This window comes from Nymphaea colorata, chromosome 10 (genome assembly GCF_008831285.2).
Source record: "Nymphaea colorata isolate Beijing-Zhang1983 chromosome 10, ASM883128v2, whole genome shotgun sequence".
Taxonomy (NCBI): Eukaryota; Viridiplantae; Streptophyta; class Magnoliopsida; order Nymphaeales; family Nymphaeaceae; genus Nymphaea; species Nymphaea colorata.
The window spans coordinates 5065115-5088564 of NC_045147.1; the positions used below are offsets into that span (position 1 = coordinate 5065115).

Genomic DNA, 23450 nt, shown 5'->3' on the forward strand with positions numbered 1-23450 from the left:
AATACCAGAGGTAACATTGAAAAACGAGACCTCTTGATTTTGTGTCAAAAAATATCGTAAACAAAATGTGAACATCCTAACATGTTCATAAATACTAATTTAATATAAATCATGTTTTCATTCAAATTATTTTTATAAAAAATTTTGATTTTTCTACTATCAAAGCTTTATGTTATAAGATCCATTCATTTTTTATTATTAAAAAAACATGATTAAAAGTAAAAAAATGACCAACTTAATACATGGTGGCTGCCGATGCTTTTGAGCAATGATCTCCTAGCCAAGATAACAAGCTACCCAACTCAGATGTCTTCGATGCTTACTCGTTGTCATTGCCATGTTGCTCGTCGAAGAAACCCAGAGATTTGGTTTCTATTACAGGACTGAGACCAAGAAAATCATGACAGGAAATATACATAATTAACAGTGCAGCTTTCTCCCATCGTACCTTCAGCACTGGAATGCATGAAAACTTTCTGAATGATAATGAATCTTCTTAGTGGGGAAATACGGCCAGTGCAGGTTCTTCAGTTGGTCTGCGTTTTTTGACTTGGTTTTTTCCTCCCTTCATTTTTTTCCTTTTTTGAACCTAACAGTAGGTCCAAACAATACATTCAATAGCATTACATGTGACGCAATGACACGGCAAGGCTGGAGTGTCAGCTTCCTGCCACCACATCATTTTTGTTCTGCTCCAGTGAAGGAGGAAGTAAGAGGGCAAGCCTTTGTTTGAATCTATCGATGCGTTGTAATCTTTCCTCCCGCAATCTGCAAAATCAACAACCAGGAAAAAGAAACCTACTTTTATCTCCCGAGAAGCTGATGAGAGACTCAATGACTTGGAAGTTAGTTTCAATCAATAAAAAAACAAAGAACAAACGAATAAAGGATGCGTCAGCCATTAACTAACAGTACTTCAAGATTATTACACTTTTCTCATCAATTGGTTACCAGCATTAGCAGGCTCATCCAAACCCATAATTTACATTTTAGTGTCCAAACTTTGGAAAGGGAAAATCGTGGTTGTTTTTCAGATAAACTGTACAAAAGGACAATCTGCCAACTTTAGAAACTGACTCAAGAAGTTTTTTTTTCTTTAAACTAGTCTGAGAGCATACATAAATCACACTATTGTTCAGTGAAACACAAATATGGATTAAAATAACCATTAGCTCTGATAATTGTTCTCCTCCAAGGAAATGAAGGAAAATGTGTCTAGCAGAAACACATCCAGGCGCACTGAAAAAAATAAATAAAACAAATGGATTCATCACTCTATGTTAAAGGTCATACCTTGCCCGAACTTTTTTAGCATGTCTTACATGCGTCTCCAGTAACTCACGTGTAGATAGGTTATCAACAGAATTTTTTGCCTGTGAAATGAAGAGATGTTTGTGAAAAGATGAGAATTTTTGCAATAAATAATCTGAAACAAATTCCAAGTTCATGAACGGATATGGATAACCATCTTTTCTGAAACCTAGTCAAAGCATAAACTTTGAAAATCAGTTGGCACTGGAAAAAAAAGAGATAAGGCTAGTAATCTAATACTTAGAAGCATATCATCCTATGCAGAAATATTCGACATATTTTAAGATGAATCTTTGAAATTGAATATCCAAAGGAAACATAAGCGACAAGAAGTCTTTGCTACTTATCCCGACACCAGGAACAAGTTCCACAACAGCCTTCAATTAGTATTACCATTGAAGGTTTGAGACGTTCCAGGTAGCAAAGATACACCCATCAACAATTTTACTATAAGCATTACAAAACTATGCAGACCCAACTACAAAGTACCCCGCAATCCGCATAACAATAATAGAGTTCTAATCCAACTCTTGCATAACAGGAAATTATTTTCATTACCAATTAGGGCAAATTTCCCCATATTTAAGCACAAGTATTCTGAGTTGGGTTTAGTACCTCTATAGCTCTGCACCCGACTTGACTCAGATCCTCTAGAACAAGATCAAGAAATAAAACCTGCTTACTGTATTAAGGACCCTCCTCCTCTGCTAAGACCCGACTCTAACACTTCTCCAGTAGGAATCACACAGCTGGTGAGGGACAAGGAAAGGAACAAGTGAACATGTGATAGAGCTCATCCTCACATGGCATTCCAGGTATGCATCCTCCTCCTGGGAACTCATTTGACCCATTTCACCAAAAATGGAGAATATACCAAATTAGCTAGGGGCCCAAAAAAAATATTTCCTAAATTTTTCATTAAGGACCCAACCATCTACGTCTTTTAGGCAGGAGCATGATTAACTGTCAAGGGGTTGCTGCTGAGATCAAGGTCGCTGACCCAGCAGTTTATTTAGAAAGCCTGGATATATGCTGGTGCATTTAGCAACACAGGAAGCCTAATTGGGGGCAATTTGTAAAAGCCCTAATGGTAAGATTTGAGCCTTCTGCCTACTTGAATTATAATGTTGAGCAGTCAAGATCAAACAGAAGGGGTGGGTAGTGGATTAATAGGAGAAATTTGAAGAACTAAGGAACACGGTGACAGGTTGGCCAATGGAGGCCTCGATCAAAGCATCTATTGGGTGCTTGAAAGAGAAATACAAATTGAAATACAAGCTGCCATACCCCTGTCACTTCTCGAGAGTTTCGAGCTGGAATGGCTAGCATGGGTAACAGAGAAGAAGTGATGTAGGCGGGGAAATGGAGTTTGGGAAGGATATCTGACTAATGCTTCCTTGGGGAAAAGTCCTAGGATGATGAAGGACGACAATGAAACTATCTCATGGCAAGGTGGCTGTCACAGGGTAAACAAGTTCTATTCAAAAGGTTGACGCCATAACGGATCAAAGTCATCAGACAAAGGAGTATGTTTCTATAAAACACAGACAAAGTACTTGTGTCAGTGCAACACGACACTGGTGCTGGCACAGGACTGTTTGGACACAGTTGACTTAACTTTTCTAATCTTTTTTGGGTATACTTTTATATTTAGATATGTTTTTGATGTATTTTAGCATTTTATGTTCAGGAATGTATATTTTATAAATGTAAACGATGATGATGCATTTATTTTTTAAAAATTTTATTTTTTATAGATATATATATATATATATATTTATTTATTTATTTATTTATACACGACTGTGTTTCCATACCCATGTTTTTAAAAGTGCTTCAATACCCATACCAACACCCGTATCCCCCATGTGACATAGATGCATTTCCAATGTGATGAAAAGTGGACAGTAGGACACACTCGTAAGAAACTTTGCAAGTATTTAGTTGATGAAGCTGGCAAAGATGTCAATGCAGAAGCAAAGAAGGTAGCAGCATCTAGCATAGCAAAGCTTGGACGTGGCTTCAAATATATCATTTCACACCTTGGCTAGGGTCAATGTACCACAAGTAATGACAGCAGAAGGTCGACTTAAAGGAAGAAGAAATCAACATCCTGATGTGCCACCATAATTGTATAAGCAAAAAGACAGGAAAGATCGGTTGGAGCAAATAAATGGAGCAGCCAAAATTTAAGGTGGTTGTAGGCAACGGAAGCTCTCTGTTATGCAAAGGAAGGAGCTCTCAGGAGATGCTTTGAGATACAAGGGTTGTGCTTCAGAGTGGAGTTGTACCCCCTTGATAATGTTGGCATCCAATGGCTAAAGCAATTAGGGAAGATAGAATGGGATTTCATGAAAATACAGATGAAGTTTCAAGGACCTGAAGGAGAAAGGACTATCCAGGCTTCTAAAGTTGATTGATTGGAGGCAAAAAAAAGTGACGAAGTCGGCTAAGACTAGGGGAGGGTGAGAAGGCCTGCACTTGTTAACAATTGTGACTGCAGGGTTTAGCCAAGAAAAACCAAGCATAGTGAATATACCACCTAAATTCTCATAGCGCATCTTGAAAGAGCCTGGTTCAGCTCATGTCAAGCTGGGACCTTATCAGTACAATTACTGCAGAAAGGTGAGAGAGAAAGATTGATTATAGAAATGCTGCAGGAAGGAATGATCCAGCCCAGTAGAGGCCCCATTATTCAAGAAAATGGATGGGCACTAGAGATTTTTCATCGACTAGAGGGCCCTAAATTCAATTGCTGTCAAGAATAGGTATGCCATACCAATTGTTAAGGAGCAGTTGGATGAGCTCAAAGGAGCTGACATATTGCTCGAGCTTGACTTACGGGATAAGTACCACCAAGGTAAGGATGATCATGAGGATATTAAGAAGGCTGCCTTTCAAACACGAGGTCAATTTAGAGTCATGCCATTCAGGCTCGCAAATACCCCTACAACATTCCAAGCTCTGACAAATGAAGTTTTTACTCGCACCTACATATTCATTTATGTTTTTTTTTTTATGACACATCAATTCATAGTAGCAGCCGAGAACATTGTCAAGTTGAAGGAAGTACTAAAATTGTTGTGCAGCAATCAGTTGTATGCCAACGCTTCAAGTTGCATGTTCATCAATCCACATGTCACTTATTTGGGTCACACTATATCTGGCCGAGGAATTCAGATGGAGGAAGACAAGGTTTTAAAGACTGGGAAATACCAAAGGGGATCAAGGGACTGGGAGATTTCGTGTGGCCCACTGGTTATTACAGGTGCCTTGGAAAAACTTCAGGGAAATAACTATGCCATTAACAGCAATGTTTACGAAAGATAGCTGGAAATGAAAGAAAGACACTGTGGTCACATTTGAGAAATTATAGAAGGCCATCATGAGCACTCTAATACTGACTTGGCCAGATTTTAGTCGGCCAGTGACAGTTGATATTGATGAATCAAAAGTTGGAATAGGGGATGTTTTGAGCCAAGGTTACCACCCTATGGCTTTCTTCAGTAAGACAAAGGAGAGCTGATTTAAGGCCAAGTCCACCTATGATCATGAACTGATGGTCATGGTTCTTCTCCCATTTTTTTTCTACTTCCACCCCACCCCCCCACTCCTTCTCTCTCTCTCTCTCTTTATCTCTCTCATAGTAAGGAAGAGGGCCAATGAGATTAAAGACTAGTCACAAATGTCATTAATGGGTTTTAAATGGTGAGGTTTTCCTCTGGTATTTTTCAACAAAGCTGAAAATCTTGGGAAAGTTCAGCAATTTTTATTAAAAAGAAAAAATCCTAAAAAATAGAAATAAGCAAAATAAATGAAAAACTAACAATAAAACATAATAAGTGACTTGATAAAATGATAAAAATGATGTTTTGGTAATGAGATAAACAATTTAACTTATGTTTTAAACTTTAAAGAAAAATAACCTAAAAATAATGACAAAAACGTAATAAAAACTAAAAAAATGCAAAAAATTCATTTTAGAACTTTTTCAAAAAAAGTTTAAAAATACATGTTTTTTTCATTTTCATTCTTAACATTTTTATTGGGTCTTTTTTGAAGAAGACAGGTTTTTTGTGGCTATGGATTAAAGCAATCTCCATAAAAAAATTAAAAAACGTAGACAAATAAAACCGTCAAACTTGTAATGACTTACATAACAGATTATATATATCATATATGTGCCCTCGCTACAACCAGCCACCTGCAGCCATGTAAGATGGCAAGAGAACCAGGCACCATGGCCGAGATGGGAGTACTCTACTTGGCTACAATGATGTTTCCAGCCTTCACACCTTGAGGATTGTAAATAGCGGAAAGCAAAGCATAGTTATAAGTATAAATAAGTTGGTTGTGGACCAAAGAGGTCCCAAATATAGTTGACCCACCTGAGTTGTATTCCCATTTAAATATTTTGGGTCTATTGAAGCCTAAGGTTCTACATCAGAAGGGTATGTGAGAAAGGTTGTCATACCCAAGCCCCTGATACACTATAGGTACATCAGGATAGATTTCCGATCAGAACCAATCCACAAGCCTTAAACTCTCTTTTCTAAAGTTTTTTTTGGGTAAAAAAAAAAGTCAACAGCTCTTCCCTTGGAAAGAGGGTTCAAAGCATTGTCATTGTAGAAATAATAGACGCGCAAGAACGGAAAATCGAACACAGGTGTAACGTGGAAAACCCTCAACTAGAGGGAAAAAACCACGGGTGAGGAGGTCTGGTGCCCACTAGCCGCCAGACTCTCTCTCTCTTTGAAAATTCATTAACACTTAAGATTAGGGTTTACAATGGTATAAGTATGCCCAAACCAGGACATACTGGATCGGGTCCAGACCCGGACCCATACATCAAGATCCGTCAACACTCCCCCTCAAGTTGGGCATACCTATCAAACATGCCCAACTTGGATACATTTCTCTCGAATGAAGTTAAAGATAGGGCTTTCGTCAAAACATCAGCTGTTTGGTCTTCAGATCTCATGTAAGGAAGTATAAGTTCTTTAGCATCAATTCTCTCTCGAATGAAATGCATGTCAATCTCAACATGCTTTGTTCTGTCATGAAGCACAGGGTTGTTGGCCAAGTTGATTGTCGACTTGTTATCGCAATACATCTTCATTGGTTCTTCAACCTTTATACCAATATCAGTCAACAATACTTTTAGCCACAAAAGCTCTGAAACTCCCATAGTCACTGCTCTGTATTCTGCTTCAGCACTGGAACGAGAACAAACATCTTGTCTTTTACTTCTCCACACTATGAGATTCCCTCCCAAATAAATACAATAGCCAGAGGTGGACCTCCTAGTGTCAATACAGCCTGCCCAGTCTGCATCTGAATAACCTTCAATCCCAAGAGTGCCTTGCTTGACATACAAGAGACCTTTGCCAGGATTTCTCTTCAAGTAGCACAAGATCCTGTCAACAGCCTTCAAGTGGGCATCCGTGGGAGCATGCATGAACTGACTCATCACATTCACAGCAAAGGAAATATTAGGTCTAGTGAGAGTAAGATAAATCAACTTCCCTACAAGACATTGATATCTTCTTTTGGCCTCTTCACAGAGAGGCTCCCCATCTCTAAGACTTAGCTTATGGCCAGCATCTAGAGGAGTAGAAGCTGGTCTACACCCCAATTTCCCGGTCTCCTTTAACAAATCTAGAGTGTACTTCCGTTGATTTAGCACGAGGCTAGTCCTAGACCTAGCAATTTCAATGCCAAGGAAATATTTCAACTTACCAAGGTCCTTGAGATCAAACTCGATCGCCAACAGTTTCTTTAACTTAATTAGTTCATCTTCATCGTCACCAGTGACAATCATATCATCAACATATACCAACAAAATAGTAACCTTTTGCTCATTTCTCTTCACAAAGAGTGTATGATCTCCATTCCCTTGATGGTATCCACATTGTCTCATGACAAGTCTAAGTCGTTCAAACCATGCTCGAGGAGATTGCTTGAGCCCATATAAAGCTTTCCTTAGCTTGCAACATTTTCCAGGTTCCTCATATCCTGGAGGCATACACATATATACTTCCTCTTCAAGGTCTCCATTGAGAAATGCATTCTTGACATCAAGTTGGTACATCTTCCACTCCTTCATCACAGTTAAGGAGATAATGACTCTGACAGTCTTCATCTTCGCAACAGGAGCAAAGGTCTCCAAATAATCAATCACATATTTCTGACTAAACCCATTGGCCACAAGACGAGCTTTGTATCTTTCAACACTTCCATCTGGTTTGTACTTGATGGTGTAGACCCACTTAGATCCAACCAAGTGAGCCGCCTCAGGAATCTTTATAATTTCCCATGTCATGTTTCTTCTCAGGGCTTCCATCTCTTCTTCCATTGCATAAGTCCACTTGGGATCACTTTGAGCCTCAGCAACATTCCTGGGAATCATAGCCAAAGAAAGAGAAGATACAAAACATTTGTAGTCCTTGCTCAGTCTAGAATATGAAACAAAGTTACCAATAGGATGTTGAGTACATGACCTGACACCCTTTCGCAGGGCAATGGGAAGCTCTTCACTTGCAAAACCAGTCTGAATCTCTTCTTCAACAGGTTGCTTCTGAGCACGACTTGGGTCATCCAGGGAAGGACTAACTAGATTGGGAGTAGAATTCTCACCACTTGTCATCTCATCAGTACAAACTCTTTGCCTAGAGTAAACTTGCCCAAACAGACGATTGCATTCCTCTCCTGCCCCAGTAGAACACTCTCCACTTTTTTCTTGTTCAAGCACCTCAATAGAAGGACCAACGGATTCACGCCTGTAGTCCAAAAAATCTGTAAACAGAATTTCCTGACTCGAAGAATACTCTTCGTTTGACATAGAATTCTCCCCCTGAAGAGGATTCTCACCAAAATAGGAAGCATGTTCAAGGCAAGTGACATCTTTGGTAACATAGGCACGACCAGTGGAAGGGTCCCGACACTTATACCCTTTTTGAGTGGGAGAATAACCTAGAAATACACCCTTAATAGACCTTGGATCAAGCTTTTTAATGTGAGGACTATGATTGTGAATAAAGCAAACACAGCCAAAGACTCTTGGTGGAAGAGAGAAAGGTTCACGACTCCCCGGTAACATAGAGTGAGGCGTCTGCCCATTTAACACACGACTAGGCAAACGGTTTATAAGATACGCACTGGTCAACACAGCATCCCCCCAATATCTATTTGGAACATGACGTTGAAAAAGAAGAGCTCGAGTCATATTCAATAACTGACGATTCTTTCGTTCAGCAACTCCATTTTGAGGAGGAGTATAACTACATGAAGTCTCATGAACAATTCCCTTTTTTCGAAAGAAGCTATCAACAGACTGACACATGTACTCACGAGCATTGTCAGATCGAAAGGTCTTAACAGATGCTCCATATTGAGTTTCCACATAAGCAATGAAAGTCTCTATAACAGTAGGAACTTCACTACGATCTTTCAACAAGTAGACAATAGTGTTACAAGAACAATCATCTATAAAGGTGATAAAATATTGAAAATCATGATAGGAAGGAATCCCTGAAGGCCCCCACACATCAGAATGAATCAGGGCAAATACCTCATTAGAACGATGGCTAGACAAAGGGTATGAAGCCCTAACATGTTTGGCCAGGTGACAGACATCACAGGACACCATAGTCATATCTAACCTGAAACATAAATCAAGAAACAACTGTCTAAGAAGCCCAAAAGGCAGGTGTCCAAGGCGCTCATGCCAACGTAGAATCAATTGAAGGGAGTCCTCTCTGTTCTTCGTTGCTTGACTGACTGCCGTCATGAGAGCCTGAGCAGTACGCATAGGTAAACGATATAGCCCGTCAGAAATCAGACCAATCTCAATCCTCTTCCCTGTCACCAAGTCCTGCATAACATAGTGTCCCTGTCCCCAAGATCAGGCACTTTACATTGCCCAGAAATGGGAAAACCGAGTGTTCCTCTTTTTAGCTGGCTTAAATGATGAGTTTGAAGGTGTTCGGAGCCAGATTCTGAATTCTGAAGAGGTGTCCAGTATTGAAGATGTATACTCGGTTGTTGAAGCAGAAGAACAGAGAAGGCTGGTCACCAATGAAAGCAAGAGGGATCTTGGTCTCTCTCATGAGAGATCAGCCCTTGTGAGCCGTGGACCTGGAGGCTTGGCTAGACCCCCTCGCCGATGCACACACTGCAAGAAGATGGGTCACACCGTCGATTACTGTTGGGATCTCTATCCAGACAAGAAAGGAAATAGAGGGAGGTCTTCTAGTGGGAAAACACCTGGGCCTGAGGCGCCCAAATCTAGTAGGGAAAAACTTTCTATTTCGGTTGATCAGCTTCGTGAACTAAGGGCTTATTTGGGCAGGATCGATGTCAATAAGATTGAGACCTCAGAGGAAACTACAGCTAATCATGCTCTTGCAGTTATTGGCAATAAAGGTAACTCTTCTGTTGGCACTGTCCCCAAGATCAGGCACTTTACATTGCCCAGAAATGGGAAAACCGAGTGTTCCTCTTTTTAGCTGGCTTAAATGATGAGTTTGAAGGTGTTCGGAGCCAGATTCTGAATTCTGGAGAGGTGTCCAGTATTGAAGATGTATATTCGGTTGTTGAAGCAGAAGAACAGAGAAGGCTGGTCACCAATGAAAGCAAGAGGGATCTTGGTCTCTCTCATGAGAGATCAGCCCTTGTGAGCCGTGGACCTGGAGGCTTGGCCAGACCCCCTCGTCGATGCACACATTGCAAGAAGATGGGTCACATCGTCGATTATTGTTGGGATCTCTATCCAGACAAGAAAGGAAATAGAGGGAGGTCTTCTAGTGGGAAAACACCTGGGCCTGAGGCGCCCAAATCTAGTGGGGAAAAACTTTCTATTTCGGCTGATCAGCTTCGTGAACTAAGGGCTTATTTGGGCAGGATCGATGTCAACAAGATTGAGACCTCAGAGGAAACTACAGCTAATCATGCTCTTGCAGTTATTGGCAATAAAGGTAACTCTTCTGTGGGGGAATGGATTGTCGATAGTGGTGCTACTCATCACATGACAGGTAATCCAAAATTGTTTCATGAGTATAAGTTGTCCTCGGGAAGGGAACGTGTTTCTCTTGCAGATGGTTCCTCTACCTGTGTGGCAGGCGAAGGCACTTTGTCCTTGTTAGACAAATTTCATGTGCAGGGCGCATTACATGTCCCCCAGTTTCCTTTAAATCTCTTGTCAGTCAGTAGACTTACTAAAGAATTGAATTGTGAACTTATTTTCTCTGCCGATCGCTGTGTTTTGCAGGACTTGGTGACAGGGAAGAGGATTGGGATTGGTTTAGCTTCTGATGGATTATATCGTCTTCCCATACGTGTGGCTACTGCTCTGTTGACAGCGATCCGCAAGACAGATAAGAGAAGAGAAGATTGTCTTCAGTCCTTTATGTACTGGCATGAACGTTTTGGGCATTTACCTTTTGGGATTTTGAAACATTTGTTTCCAGACCTGTGTTCCTCCCTTGATTTGTCTTCCATTTCTTGTGATGTTTGTCAGTTTGCCAAACATGTGAGGGCTTCGTACCCTCTTTCTACTAGTTGTGTTAATGAAGCTTTTTCCCTGATTCACTCTGATGTATGGGGACCTTCGGGAATTCATACCCGTCAAAGTTTTCAATATTTTATCACTTTCATTGATGATTTCTCTCGTGCTACATTTGTGTACTTGTTAAAAGACCGCAGTGAGGTTCCTCGTATCATCGAGACATTCATTCTTCTTGTGCATACCCAATATGGTGCGAATGTTAAAACTTTCCGGTCCGATAATGCCCGTGAATACATGTGTCAGCCTGTTGAGGAGTTTCTCAGACAAAAGGGGATTGTTCATGAGACATCTTGTAGTTACACCCCCCCTCAAAATGGGGTAGCTGAAAGGAAAAATCGTCAACTTCTTAATGTCACCAGGGCTCTTTTGTTTCAAAGAAATCTTCCTAAACACTATTGTGGTGATGCAGTTCTTACTAGTGCCTATCTTATTAACCGCATGCCCAGTCGTGTTTTGAATGGTAGGACTCCCCACTCGTTACTTCCTGGCAGTCGTCCACCATTCCTACTTCCTCCTCGTGTTTTTGGTTGTGTATGTTTTATCCATGATCACAGTCCAAATGTCAAGAAACTTGATCCTAGGTCTATCAAAGGTGTCTTTGTTGGATACTCTCCTACGCAAAAAGGATACAAATGTATTGATCCTATTACTGGTCGAGTTTATGTTACGAGGGATGTTACCTTCTTAGAACATGCCTCTTACTTTGGTGAGAATCCTCTTCAGGGGGAGCAGTCTGTGGGCAGGGAAGAGTATTCTCAGAGACATGAACTTCAGTTTACAGATTTTTTGGACTACAAGAAAGCAGAATCGCTTACTACTGTTGATGTGCCTGAGAAGGAGGAAAGGTGTGACACTAGCATTGAGAAGGAAGGCCCTCGGTTGTTTGGACAGTTCTACTCTAGACGAGGTACTCGGACAGAGATGATGACTTGTGATGCTAGATCTACTTCCAATCCCAATGCCACTCCTTCCCTGGATGAACCAAGTCCTACCGTGGAGACTGTGGAGACTCATGATGAGGTTGAAAAGAAGAATGAAGATCTTCCCATTGCCCTGAGAAAGGGTGTCAGGTCATGTACTCAACACCCCATTGGTAATTTTGTATCTTATTCCAGACTTGGAAAAGATTACAAGTGTTTTTTTTCTACTCTTTCTTTGGCTGTGATCCCCAGGACTGTTGCTGAAGCTCAAAGTGACTCCAAGTGGGCTGATGCAATGAAAGAAGAAATAGATGCCCTGAGAAGAAATATGACATGGGAAGTGGTGAAGATTCCTGAAGCCGCTCACTTAGTTGGATCCAAATGGGTGTATACCATCAAGTACAAACCAGATGGGAGCGTTGAAGTTATAAAGCTCGACTTGTGGCCAAGGGATTTAGCCAAAAATATGGAATTGATTACTTGGAAACTTTTGCTCCTGTTGCGAAAATGAAGACAGTAAGGGTGGTTATATCCCTAGCTGTGATGAAGGAGTGGAAGATGTATCAACTAGATGTTAAGAATGCATTCCTCAATGGTGACCTCGAAGAAGAAGTATATATGCATATGCCTCCAGAATATGAAGAACTAGGAAAATGTTGTAAGCTGAAAAAGGCCTTATATGGCCTTAAGCAATCGCCCAGAGCGTGGTTCGAACGACTGAGAAGAGTGATGATACATCATGGATACAAACAAGGAAATGGAGATCACACTCTGTTTGTGAAGAAGAATGAGAGCAGGGTTACTCTCCTGCTGGTCTACGTAGATGACATGATTGTCACAAGAGATGATGAGGAGGAGATTATCAAGCTAAAAGGATTACTGGCTACAGAATTCGATCTCAAAGATCTTGGCAAGCTAAGGTATTTTCTTGGTATGGAGGTTGCTAGGTCTAGTACTGGTCTTATACTAAACCAAAGGAAATACACATTAAATCTGCTGAAAGAAACTGGTAAATTGGGATGTAGACCTACTCCTACCCCATTTGACATTGGGCACAAGTTGAGTCATGGAGAGCCTCTCTGTGAAGAAGACAAGGGAAGATATCAACATCTGGTTGGGAAGTTGATTTATCTTACCCTCACGAGACCTGATATCACCTTTGCGGTGAATGTTTTGAGTCAATTCATGCATGCACCAACCGATGCACATCTGAAGGTTGTGGACAGAGTACTATGCTACCTGAAGAAAAATCCTGGCAAGGGACTCCTGTATGTGAAACAAGAGACTGTGGAAATCGAGGGCTATTCTGATGCGGATTGGGCAGGTTGTGGTGATACCAGACGATCTACTACAGGGTACTGTGTCTACTTGGGAGGAAACCTTGTTGTATGGAGAAGCAAGAGACAGGATGTTTGCTCTAGATCTAGTGCAGAGGCAGAATATAGGGCAGTTGCTATGGGAGTGTCAGAATTACTATGGTTGAAGATACTGCTGACTGACATTGGAATAGAGATTGAAGGACCTATGAAAATGTATTGTGATAACAAGTCTGCAATCAACTTAGCCAACAATCCTGTTCTTCACGACAGAACAAAGCATGTTGAAATTGATTGTCACTTCATTCGGGAAAGAATTGATGCGAAAGAGTTGATCTTACCTTACATGAAGTCTGAAGACCAAACTATTGATGTTCTGACGAAAGCTCTTCCTTCAGCTTCATTTGAGAGGAATGTATCCAAGTTGGGCATGTTTGATATGTATGCCCAACTTGAGGGGGAGTGTTGATAGATCGTATGTTTCGGGTCCGGATCCATACCCGACCCGCCTTGTAGCCCGTGTTGGGCACTACTTAAGTCATGTAACCCTAATCCTTATGTGTTAATGATAATCTAAGGAGAGAGAGAGTCTGGCGGCTAGTGGGCACCAACTCCTCCTCATTCGTGGTTTTTTCTCCCTCGTGTTGAGGGTTTTCCACGTTACATCGTGATCGTTGTTCCTCTTCCTCTCCTTGTTCGTATTTCTACACATAGCAATCAGCAGAAAAGATAAGTTCGCAATTCAACTCTTTCGTAATCTTGCTAACCGACAAGAGGTTCAAGGGAAGATGGGGAACATGTAGAGCATTGTGGACAAAGAACTTGTTCAAAAGTGGAAGACTCTCTTTCCCAGCCACAGAGATAGAGGAACCATCAGCAAGAGAAACACGTTCCTTTCCTGACGAAAGCTTATACCCATGAAAGACTTTAGGATCGCCGGTCATGTGGTGAGTAGCACCACTGTCGATGATCCACTCTCCCATACAGGAATCCGCCATCACGTTGATAGAACACCCAAATTTCTTCTGCAGTGACAAAGGGCAGCCTCGGCGAAGCAGACAGATACACTGGCGGCACTGACTGGCACAGCAATGCTGGACAGACAGTAACAAGTCGTCTGGCAGCAAGAAGCAGCGACAGCAGGGCGTCTACAGTGACTCTCGGAGCACTCCAGCAGAGACGATAGAGCAGAAAGCGTCGGGTGACGATAAGGGGGGCGTGCAAGCAGGCTGAGGGCGACGAGGTAGAAGGCTGACAGCCGGCGTCGGGCGAGCAATAGAGAGCTCGGCGTCGGGCGACACTGAAGGAGACAGACGATGGAGACCCCTCAGGCGACCGCAAGAAGGCAGAGGGACGCAGGGAGTCGGGCGACGGAAGATCACGGTGGATATAGTCGGGCGACCAATCAACACTGACAACTCTGGATAGAAGGGCGACGCTGGGTATAGTGGATCCCGAACAAACAAAATCGAGCAATGGACCAGGCGTAGCCACGTCGTCTCAGTGAGCAGCAACTTGGACGACGTTGGAGAAGATCAGTCGCGCTGGAAGGGAAAAAAAAAACGGCAACGGCGCTGGAGCAGAATGAAGACACGCCAAACGGAAGCAGGAACCACAGGCGTCGTCAGGCAATGAAGATTCTGAGCAGCGGAGGTGTTGGCTGGAAGTTCACGGCAACAAGCAGGGCAGAAACAGAGAGCCGCCTGAACAGAGAGACGCCGGAACTCCAGACGGTGTCCAGTACGTCGCCGGAACTCCAACGGCGTTGAGTACGTCGCTGGAAGAAACGCCGGAACTCCAACGGTGTCGAGCGATGATCAGTCACGCCAGAACTTCACGGCGGTAGCGGGCGGCGGCGGCGATAGCGGACGGCGACGGGCGGCGGCGGCAGGAGCAGTGGCGGCAGCAGCAACACGTGGTCTAGGGTTGGAACTTCACAACCCTAAAAAAATTTCCAAGCTCGCTGGCTCTGATACCATGTAGAAATAATAGACGCGCAAGAACGGAAGATCGAACACAGGTGTAACGTGGAAAACCCTCAACTAGAGGGAAAAAACCACGGGTGAGGAGGTCTGGTGCCCACTAGCTGCCAGACTCTCTCTCTCTCTTTGAAACTTCATTAACACTTAAGATTAGGGTTTACAATGGTATAAGTATGCCCAAACCAAGACATACTGGATCGGATCCAGACCCAGACCCATACATCAAGATCCGTCAACAGTCATAAATACCGTTCTCAGGTATTTTAATGGCAAAATGTTTTTCAGATAATTTTCGACAACGATGTTTTTCTCAAAACAAAAATCTCGGGAAAAACTCAAAAACTTTAAAAATGAAAGAAAATGAAAAAGTAGGTAAACATGAAGTAAATCAGAAATTAACAATAAAACATAAACAAAACTAGATAAAAGTGATAAAAAAATGTTGTAAACTTTTAACGATGATAAAAATGAGAAAGCATAATTTATGTAAAGTTCAAATTTGAATCCATGATGATATTAACGTTTAAAAAAAGAAAAAAATAGGGAAAAATGCAAAAAAAATGTGATAATACATTTTTCCTTTTTTCCAAAATATCACGATTTTTCACTTTTGTTCTTTTTCTCGTTAGTCTCACGCTACTTTTTAAAATATTGCAATATTTGTAACACTGATTAGAGAGAAAATGATTGAGAGCCCTCCCTCCTTATGGGGAGGGATGATCTTCAAATTGTGTGTGTGAGGAAGAGAGAGAGAGAGAGAGAGAGGAAAAGAAAGAGTTGACTGAAAGTTGAACAGAAAGTTAAAACCATCTCTCATTGCGAGGGAAAGAAGGTTTTCAAAAAGAGAGAGAGAGAGAGAGAGAGAGAGAGACCTTGATGGCTCCAGCACCGCCAACACATAGACTAGCAACTTCACCTAACTACCTAATTAGTCAATTGGCCATGAACCATGTTCCAGCCGACTAGATAATCATGGACCAGTCAGCTGGTCATAGACTAGGTTGACTAATCAGCCAACTAGTCACTAGGTTGATATCAAAGGATGTATATGAAGCGCTTTTGCTTTTTCTTTGTGTTGCATTCAGCACAAGCTTCACTCCCTAACATAATAACTCTGTGCAACTGACAGTTCAAGTTGCTTTCAATCTTAGTGTGGTGAATAACAACAAAAGACCAAGTAAAAAGCAAGATACTGCAAGTATAAATACAGGTTTGGAGGAAACAAACCTGGTTTTGACGTGAAAATTCATCATCTTCATCAACATCACCTTCTACCTTTCTAGGGATGGCATTGTTCCCTGTGTTTATAGGCAATGGCCTTGGAAGAAGCTTTAACCCTTCCCCAAACTGTGGCTGCCAACATAGTGATAACATGCTTATAGTTTGAAATTTGATATGGATAATAAGCCAACCCGTTACAATAGAATGCCAGGCTAATAAAAAAAAGGCAGGAAGAACATGGAGAAATCACTCGCCAAAGACAAAAGGTAGAAGACATATAATCAACAGTACAAGCATTTTGTCAGTTTCACAATTCTCACTGTGGTTGGAATTTAAACAAGTCTTAGCTTGTCTAATACTCTCTAGCCATGCTTGAGACTAACACCTATGTCTATGTTAAGCAACACAGTTTAGAATCATGGTCACTTCAATTTTCTAATACAGAACCAATTTATACCCTTGCCTTGCCCCTCCCTGTATCTAGAAAGGGAAAATATGTTCAGGGAATAGGTGCACTACCTAGAGGGGCATGAGTTCTTCTATATCACACATTCCCACTACGTAAAACATTTCCATTCCCAAGAATGCTGAAGAGCTCTGAAGATTACACAATGGAAAATGAAGAGACAAATTGATGTCAAACAAAGTGTATAGATCAATACAGGTTTATGTTATCATGTTCAAAGTACAAAACAAATTGGTTAGATCAAATGTAAGAAGCAAGGCCAGTTGCTACCAGATATTCAAACTTATGATGTAACCTACCAAAAAAGCTTGCATATGCAGCTAAGCTGAATTCAACAGAATGGTATGCTTATTTGCAATTTACATGATGTTTGTTGCACTAATTAGGTATGAATAATAATTTCTACACAAGACTTTACATGTCATTCCCATATGAATTTCTACAAAAATAAAAATAGATGTTGATAGAAATCAAAAAAGGTTATGTATGATTTCAAGCAGGGATATAGAGTATGGTTTGAGAGGTTCAACATGGTCAACTTTGGATTTGGTTTTTCATATGCATTTTTATCTATATACTCTACACTACAGAGCTCATATCCTAGGGATACGAGGCAGTGGTCAAAGAAAATGACAATGATGAAATTAAGAGGTCAAAATTTACCCAAGCCTCTAAAATTTACCTAAATAAGACCTATGGTATTAGACTATTGGCACATTGAAGTTCTTAGGCACCTAAGGGATAGTATAGCCTCCCAAAGGAATCATGATTTTGGTCCATTGAAGGAAACAAGTATAAACAAATGTAAGCTACTGAGTAAATATTCTTATAAGCTGAAATAACAAGCTCCAAGCACAAATACGCAAGAAATTGGTGGTTAACTTATCTTACAACGACCATGGTCATAAATACCAGCGATATTTTCAGAATATCCAAATAATATTGCCAAAAAACATAAAAAGAATTTAATGTGATATTTCCAAACATAGTCACAGAAAATCCGTCTTTTCGAAAACGACCTGCTAAAAATGCTAAAGTAACGAAAACAAAAAAATCTGCCTTTTTCCTTTTTTTTGAAAAAAAATCCAAATTGAATTTCACGTTTTTATCATTTTTCCTCATTATTTTTATGTTATTTTTGCTTTAAATTTTAAAACTTTAAGTTAAATTATTTATTTTCATTTTTATTATTACTAAAACATCATTTTATCAAGTTATTTTTTATATTTTCTTGTTAGTTTTGTGTTTATTTTACTTTTCCTTAATTTTTAAGACTTTTTCTTTTTCTAAAAAATTGTCAAGATTTTCCTAAGATTTTCAGCTTTGTCGAAAAATACCCAAGAAAATCCTCATCGTTTAAAATCTATTAATGTTTTTTTTACTATGTTTCCAAAATATCACTGATTTCAATTTTTCACATAACAATGCATTATTGTAAGATCTTTTAAGATATTATCAATCATCTCTCCTTCACCATCTCAATTGGTCATATTTGAATGAATTACATATTCAATTGTTTTGTTGGCATATTCAAATGGGAGAAGAAGAGTCAGAAGACTCATTTATTTATTGAAATGGGTCCGTGGCCACTCTAGGGTTCTCCCAGTGACCAAGATACAAGGGGCTGGTGTGGGCCACTCATCAAAAATTCCATGTGAAGAATTCAAAATTACATTATGATGCCTTAAAAATTACATGGGTGCCATATCAGACCTCAGCTAGTGACTCGAGTACCCCTCAGCCAAAAAAATCCTAGCTCCACCACTGGTTTCTCCTGATCACTTGTGAATTAGATTTCACTTTTTGTATTAGTAAACAAACTCATAATTTCATATTTTTCCGATGATTTTGTGTGTAATTTTACTATTTTGTCTCCTAATCACTTGTGAATTAGATTTCACTTTTTGTATTAGTAAACAAACTCATAATTTCATATTTTTCCTATGATTTTGTGTGTAATTTTACTATTTTGAATTCCCAAGATTTCTCTGACAGATTGAATTTTCTAGTTAATACCAAGAAAACCTCACAAATAAAAAACTAAGATATTTGTTACTATGACAGTAACTAGGAGTCTAGGACATATGTCTATCCTATACAAGTTGTAGAAAGATATATAACCTCACCTGCTAATTATTAGATGCAAGTATATGGAGAACCAACACATCTAAAAGGAGATTTAGCCAAGGGTTCATCACATGCAAATCATGGACCATTCAAATTTGCAACATATTCCAACGTAGACTAGACAAAGTGCAATACGACAAGAAATCTATTATCTCCAGCATTTGCACATGAATTGAGGATAATATTATATGTTATGTCCAACTTAAAAGGCCAAATATAGAGGAATGACACTTTATGTGCGTGAAGGCCTATGCCTAGAGACATGCTGAGTTGGGACTTCTTGGAGCTGAACCAATGACATTACCATTTACATTATCAACAGTCCAATGCATTGAGCACACCAAACACATTGACATCTCTTGTTACTTTATTTTTGAAAAGGCTAAGAAAAAAAAAATCACGTTGGTATATATGCAGGTCCATTTGGACATGTGATTTGCCTAGTTAGAAGAATGGCCACAAATATCGTCCTTGACTTTTATTCTCCAGTATTTTTTGGCAATTTAAAAAAAAAAATCAGGAAAATATCAGCAAATTTTTTAAAAATGAAAAAAATCTTAAAAATTAGGTAAAAATAAAACAAATGAGAAACTAATAAGAAGATATTAAAAAAATAGATAAAATGATAAAAGGAATGTCTTAATGATGATAAGAATGATACTAAATAATTAATTTAAGTTTAAAGGTGAATCCATGATGTCACTAACCTTAAAAATGAGAAAAATGAAAATACCAGAAAAAAAAAGGAAAAAACATGATAAATGTATTTTTCACAATTGTTTTTTCAGGTTCTTTTTGTTCTTATCATTTTCTCATTAATATCGTGATATTTTCAAAAATATCATGATATTTTTTACCATGGCTAGAAGCATAAGTTCAAAGCCTCCAAATCAATAAATCATAGTGGTACCTTAATGCCCAAAATGTGCTTCCCTTGCTACAGAGCCAGCAACGGGAAGACCTTCCAAGTGAGCAATAAACAGGACAAAAAAAGTAAAACTAAATATGCATCTCTTAATTCAACCAGCATTTAGGAAAATAAGGGACTTCTCGCATCATCAAATAAATAAATAAGCAAATGAAGTACTACCTATGCACTCTAAAGTCAAATAGCTAATGTACTAAGTATAGTTGGTCACAATAGCCATGGTCATAGTAGGTTGGACAATCCATGTCATTCATCTGAAGTTCTGAACTTAAATGGGAGCAAATACAAGCTTTACGAGTTTTTTTTTTTCACAATGCACAAATAAATATGACAAGTTATAAGTTCAAAAATAAGGCCCGCAGAAAATATTGTTATCAAGGAATGAGCTAATAAACTAGTAGAGCTCATATTGCTTGACAATAGTTTGGGTTGCTCATGAAACCTACTCAGATTTATAAAGGATCTTAATCAATAATTTATATTACACCAAGAATATGAAATATCTTTTATTCCTTGAAACATGTGGTAGAATGCGTAGTGAGAGGCAGAGTGGATATCATTTCACAGAAAATGTCATGAAAAGTGATGGAATGTAAAGGAACTATTCTGACAATCTGTTTTATTCCTTGAGCATGAGCTAAAGATGAGTAGTAAACCCATATATATCATTCCACAAAACCATCTATGACAATGACATACATGTTAAGAGGTTGTTTTCTCAGCAATGTATCAGCTGGTCTAACAGAACTTTTGAACAAACCTGAATTTCTTGAGGCATATCATTCCGAACCCATGAACGACAAAGTGCATAAAGAGATGATGGGGCACCATCAAGCAACCTGACCTACAAAAAATATGTGAGTTCAAATGATTAATAATATCCAACATCTTCATGAATACCATAAAATCTTATGGACGAGGACTTATGTGCTTTACAAGACATATCTCAGAAGACCAAAACTAAATTAAATATGTAAAACTGATCCAATTGCAGAAATTGGAAATGATTAATAATTTTATTACTTTTCTATCATTTATGACCACTGTAACAGCATTCTCGCCATTCTTCTCCCTGAAAGAACATCAAATCTAATCACTAAATGAAGAAAGAACGTACAATTAAGAAAAAATAACATGAGAATTTAAAATACCTCATATCTTTATAGTTATTCAAATCGGAGGGAGAAGGAACATCTGAAAATGGAGTAACCTGATATAAGCAAGTTGCGTTGGATCAGGATCCTAAAATGGAAATTTAAATTGTAAGGAAGAAATAAAATGCTGCAAAAGGGAAAAACCAGGACGTTCAAAAGTAGTTTAGAAGTTCACAGCAATGCTCTTCATAATCATTTGTGAAGGTGAGCAGACGGAAACAATTGAAGGCCTTGGAAGTAAATGAAAAATGACAGCGGTAAACAACGCTGATGGAGATGCATATAACGGCCATGATGCAGAATTTTTTTTTTTACAGGCCATAAGCTTTCCAGCAAAAGTTCACTAAGAAAACTGCATAAAGTAGATCTAGAAACATGACTTTTGATTGGAGTGGCAAACAGTCTCAGCAATGCTCTCAGGTACTTTAATATGACTCGTGACATGATACTCTGATCAATTATAACTCAAGGTCCACAGCTATTTAGGGTGCTGCAAGAGGAATATGTTATTGACAATGCATAAGCATCCAGGTGTCTTGGAAGACATCAAGTTAAAAAAATTAGTCAGAAGCCTACAGAGCACCTGAATTAGACTTTGTGCTTGGCGTCTAATTCCACATTAAAAGGTAATTGAACTAATAAACTTAATTTTCAGGATCAGCCTCCATTTTCACGCTAAATAAGAGAGAACTGGAGTTAATGAACCTCCCGTTGACAACGCACATTGCATGTCGCTTTACAAGTGAACCTCTATACGTGAAGCCCAAATTCTGAATGTCCCAGAAACCACGATAATCTGATAAGTCTACGCAGACTCTAGGGTATCCATTTTTACTTCATCTCAACACTCCAATAAGCCCACTATGACAATCCTAATAGATATCGCATAAATTTACTGGGTGAAGGACGTCGATTGTCAGAACTATGTTATATCAATAGCACTATATATTTCAAATTGTAAATAAATGGCAGCATCTAGATAAGATTTCACACATCGGAAAAAAAATAATAATAATAAAGATTCCCGTTATTCATCAGATCTTATCTAGGAAACACCCATAAGATAACTTACTGAAAGAAGAAAAGTAAAAACATTAATTTTCGGTGGAGACGAAACCTTGTTGTGAACAACAGGCGGTCCTATCCTTGGGGGACCAGAAACACCCGCATGCTTTGGGACCGTTCTAACAGGCACCACCGGCCGTTGCTGTGGCGGAGGTGATCTAAGCACCCTGACCGCAGGGCCCGCCACAGCCGCCGCGGCTGCAGCCATGAATGAAGGAGCGAACCTGTGGACCTGGTGAACGCCGACGACAGCTGGGCTGCCATTGAAAAAGGCGGGATTGACAACAGTGACTACCTGATCGGCGGACGATCGGGCGACGCGGCTGGATGATGAGAGAGAAGGGCAGACAGCGCCATGAGCGGCTAGGGACTCCTGGATTCGGGGGAGGAGCTGCTGTGCAGTTGCGGCCTTCGGTGGAGGGGCAATCGGAGAGGAAGGAGGCGGTGGGATCGGCGGGGAAGGAAAAACCCTTGACGCCGAATTGGTGCTGCCAGGAACCGGATTGAGGCCGTTGAGGTTGGGTTTCTGGTTGCTAAGGTTATTGGGGTTGGAGTTAGGGCTAGGAATTGAAGGAGAAGGGGTAGGGAGCTGATCAGAAGGAGGCGCGGCCATGGTGATTTCTTCCTTCTGCTTCTTCGTTTCTTCTGCTTCCTTTTTATCTCCCTAGTCCTTTCAAATCGGTTTGGATTTTGCGCTCGCTTTGCCGCTTCTTTATTCAAGGATGGTTTCCTATATACCCTCAATAATGTTACATAATTCCTGAAAGCGGTTTCCTTGCGAATTGTTTTCCCAAGTGGTCTCCATCCGTTGAGTCAGAAGATTGTCGTATCGGTCCACAAGGGCCGACTCGATACAATTCTACGCCATTGGCTTGATTCCTTTGTCGACCATGATATAATATACGCTCGGCTTAGCTGGGTTTACCATGACAGGTCAAGTTTTTCTACTCAAACTTTTCAGCAACTGAATAACCTAGAATCTCATTTTAAAGTTATATGTTAACCTCAGGAGAGTGTGAAAGCTATCGGCCACCATTGATGGGGTCAATCAAACTCTCCTCAAAAGCATTTGCATAGAAGAAAATCCTATGAGATTTTGTTTGCATCTCAGTTATGTTTTTTGTTTTTGGTTTTTGGAGAGTTTCAAAAAAAAATAAAATTTTGTTTTGAAAATAAAGAGAAATGAATTCATTCGTTGGTACGAGGATTGGCTATTAGTGGTGTATCGAAAGTAACTAGTCCAAAAGCTACACTTACTCTTAATGCATTTTATTTTTACTTAAACATTTTTTTCATCTTAATTGTGGTGTATTGCTTAAAAACAATGTTTAAAATTGATATCTCATAAACTTTTGGATGAAAAATTTTTGAAGTATTATTTGAGAGTTAAACCAT

General features: G+C 39.8%; 1 protein-coding gene across 1 annotated transcript; it reads right to left on the minus strand.

Annotated features, from left to right (window-relative positions):
* Nucleotides 1-212: 212 nt before the first annotated feature.
* Nucleotides 213-22743, minus strand: LOC116263414 (vegetative cell wall protein gp1-like). Its single transcript, XM_031643171.2, has 7 exons — nucleotides 22108-22743; nucleotides 20988-21046; nucleotides 20860-20908; nucleotides 20597-20680; nucleotides 16322-16447; nucleotides 1294-1373; nucleotides 213-768 (listed from the first exon to the last, which is right to left on the minus strand). Exons 1-7 carry the CDS (start codon nucleotides 22666-22668, stop codon nucleotides 660-662), a joined length of 1068 nt encoding a protein of 355 aa, XP_031499031.1. The 5' UTR covers nucleotides 22669-22743; the 3' UTR covers nucleotides 213-659.
* Between the last annotated feature and the right edge of the window lie 707 nt (nucleotides 22744-23450).

Excerpts from the sequence above, each read along its gene's own strand:
- LOC116263414 (XM_031643171.2), bottom strand. The coding sequence starts at position 22,668 with ATGGCCGCGCCTCCTTCTGATCAGCTCCCTACCCCTTCTCCTTCAATT. Across the intron at positions 20,909-20,987 it reads AATAACTATAAAGATATGAG|GGAGAAGAATGGCGAGAATG; the intron begins GTATTTTAAATT and ends ATGTTCTTTCAG. Across the intron at positions 1,374-16,321 it reads AATTTTCACGTCAAAACCAG|GCAAAAAATTCTGTTGATAA; the intron begins GTTTGTTTCCTC and ends TTCATTTCACAG.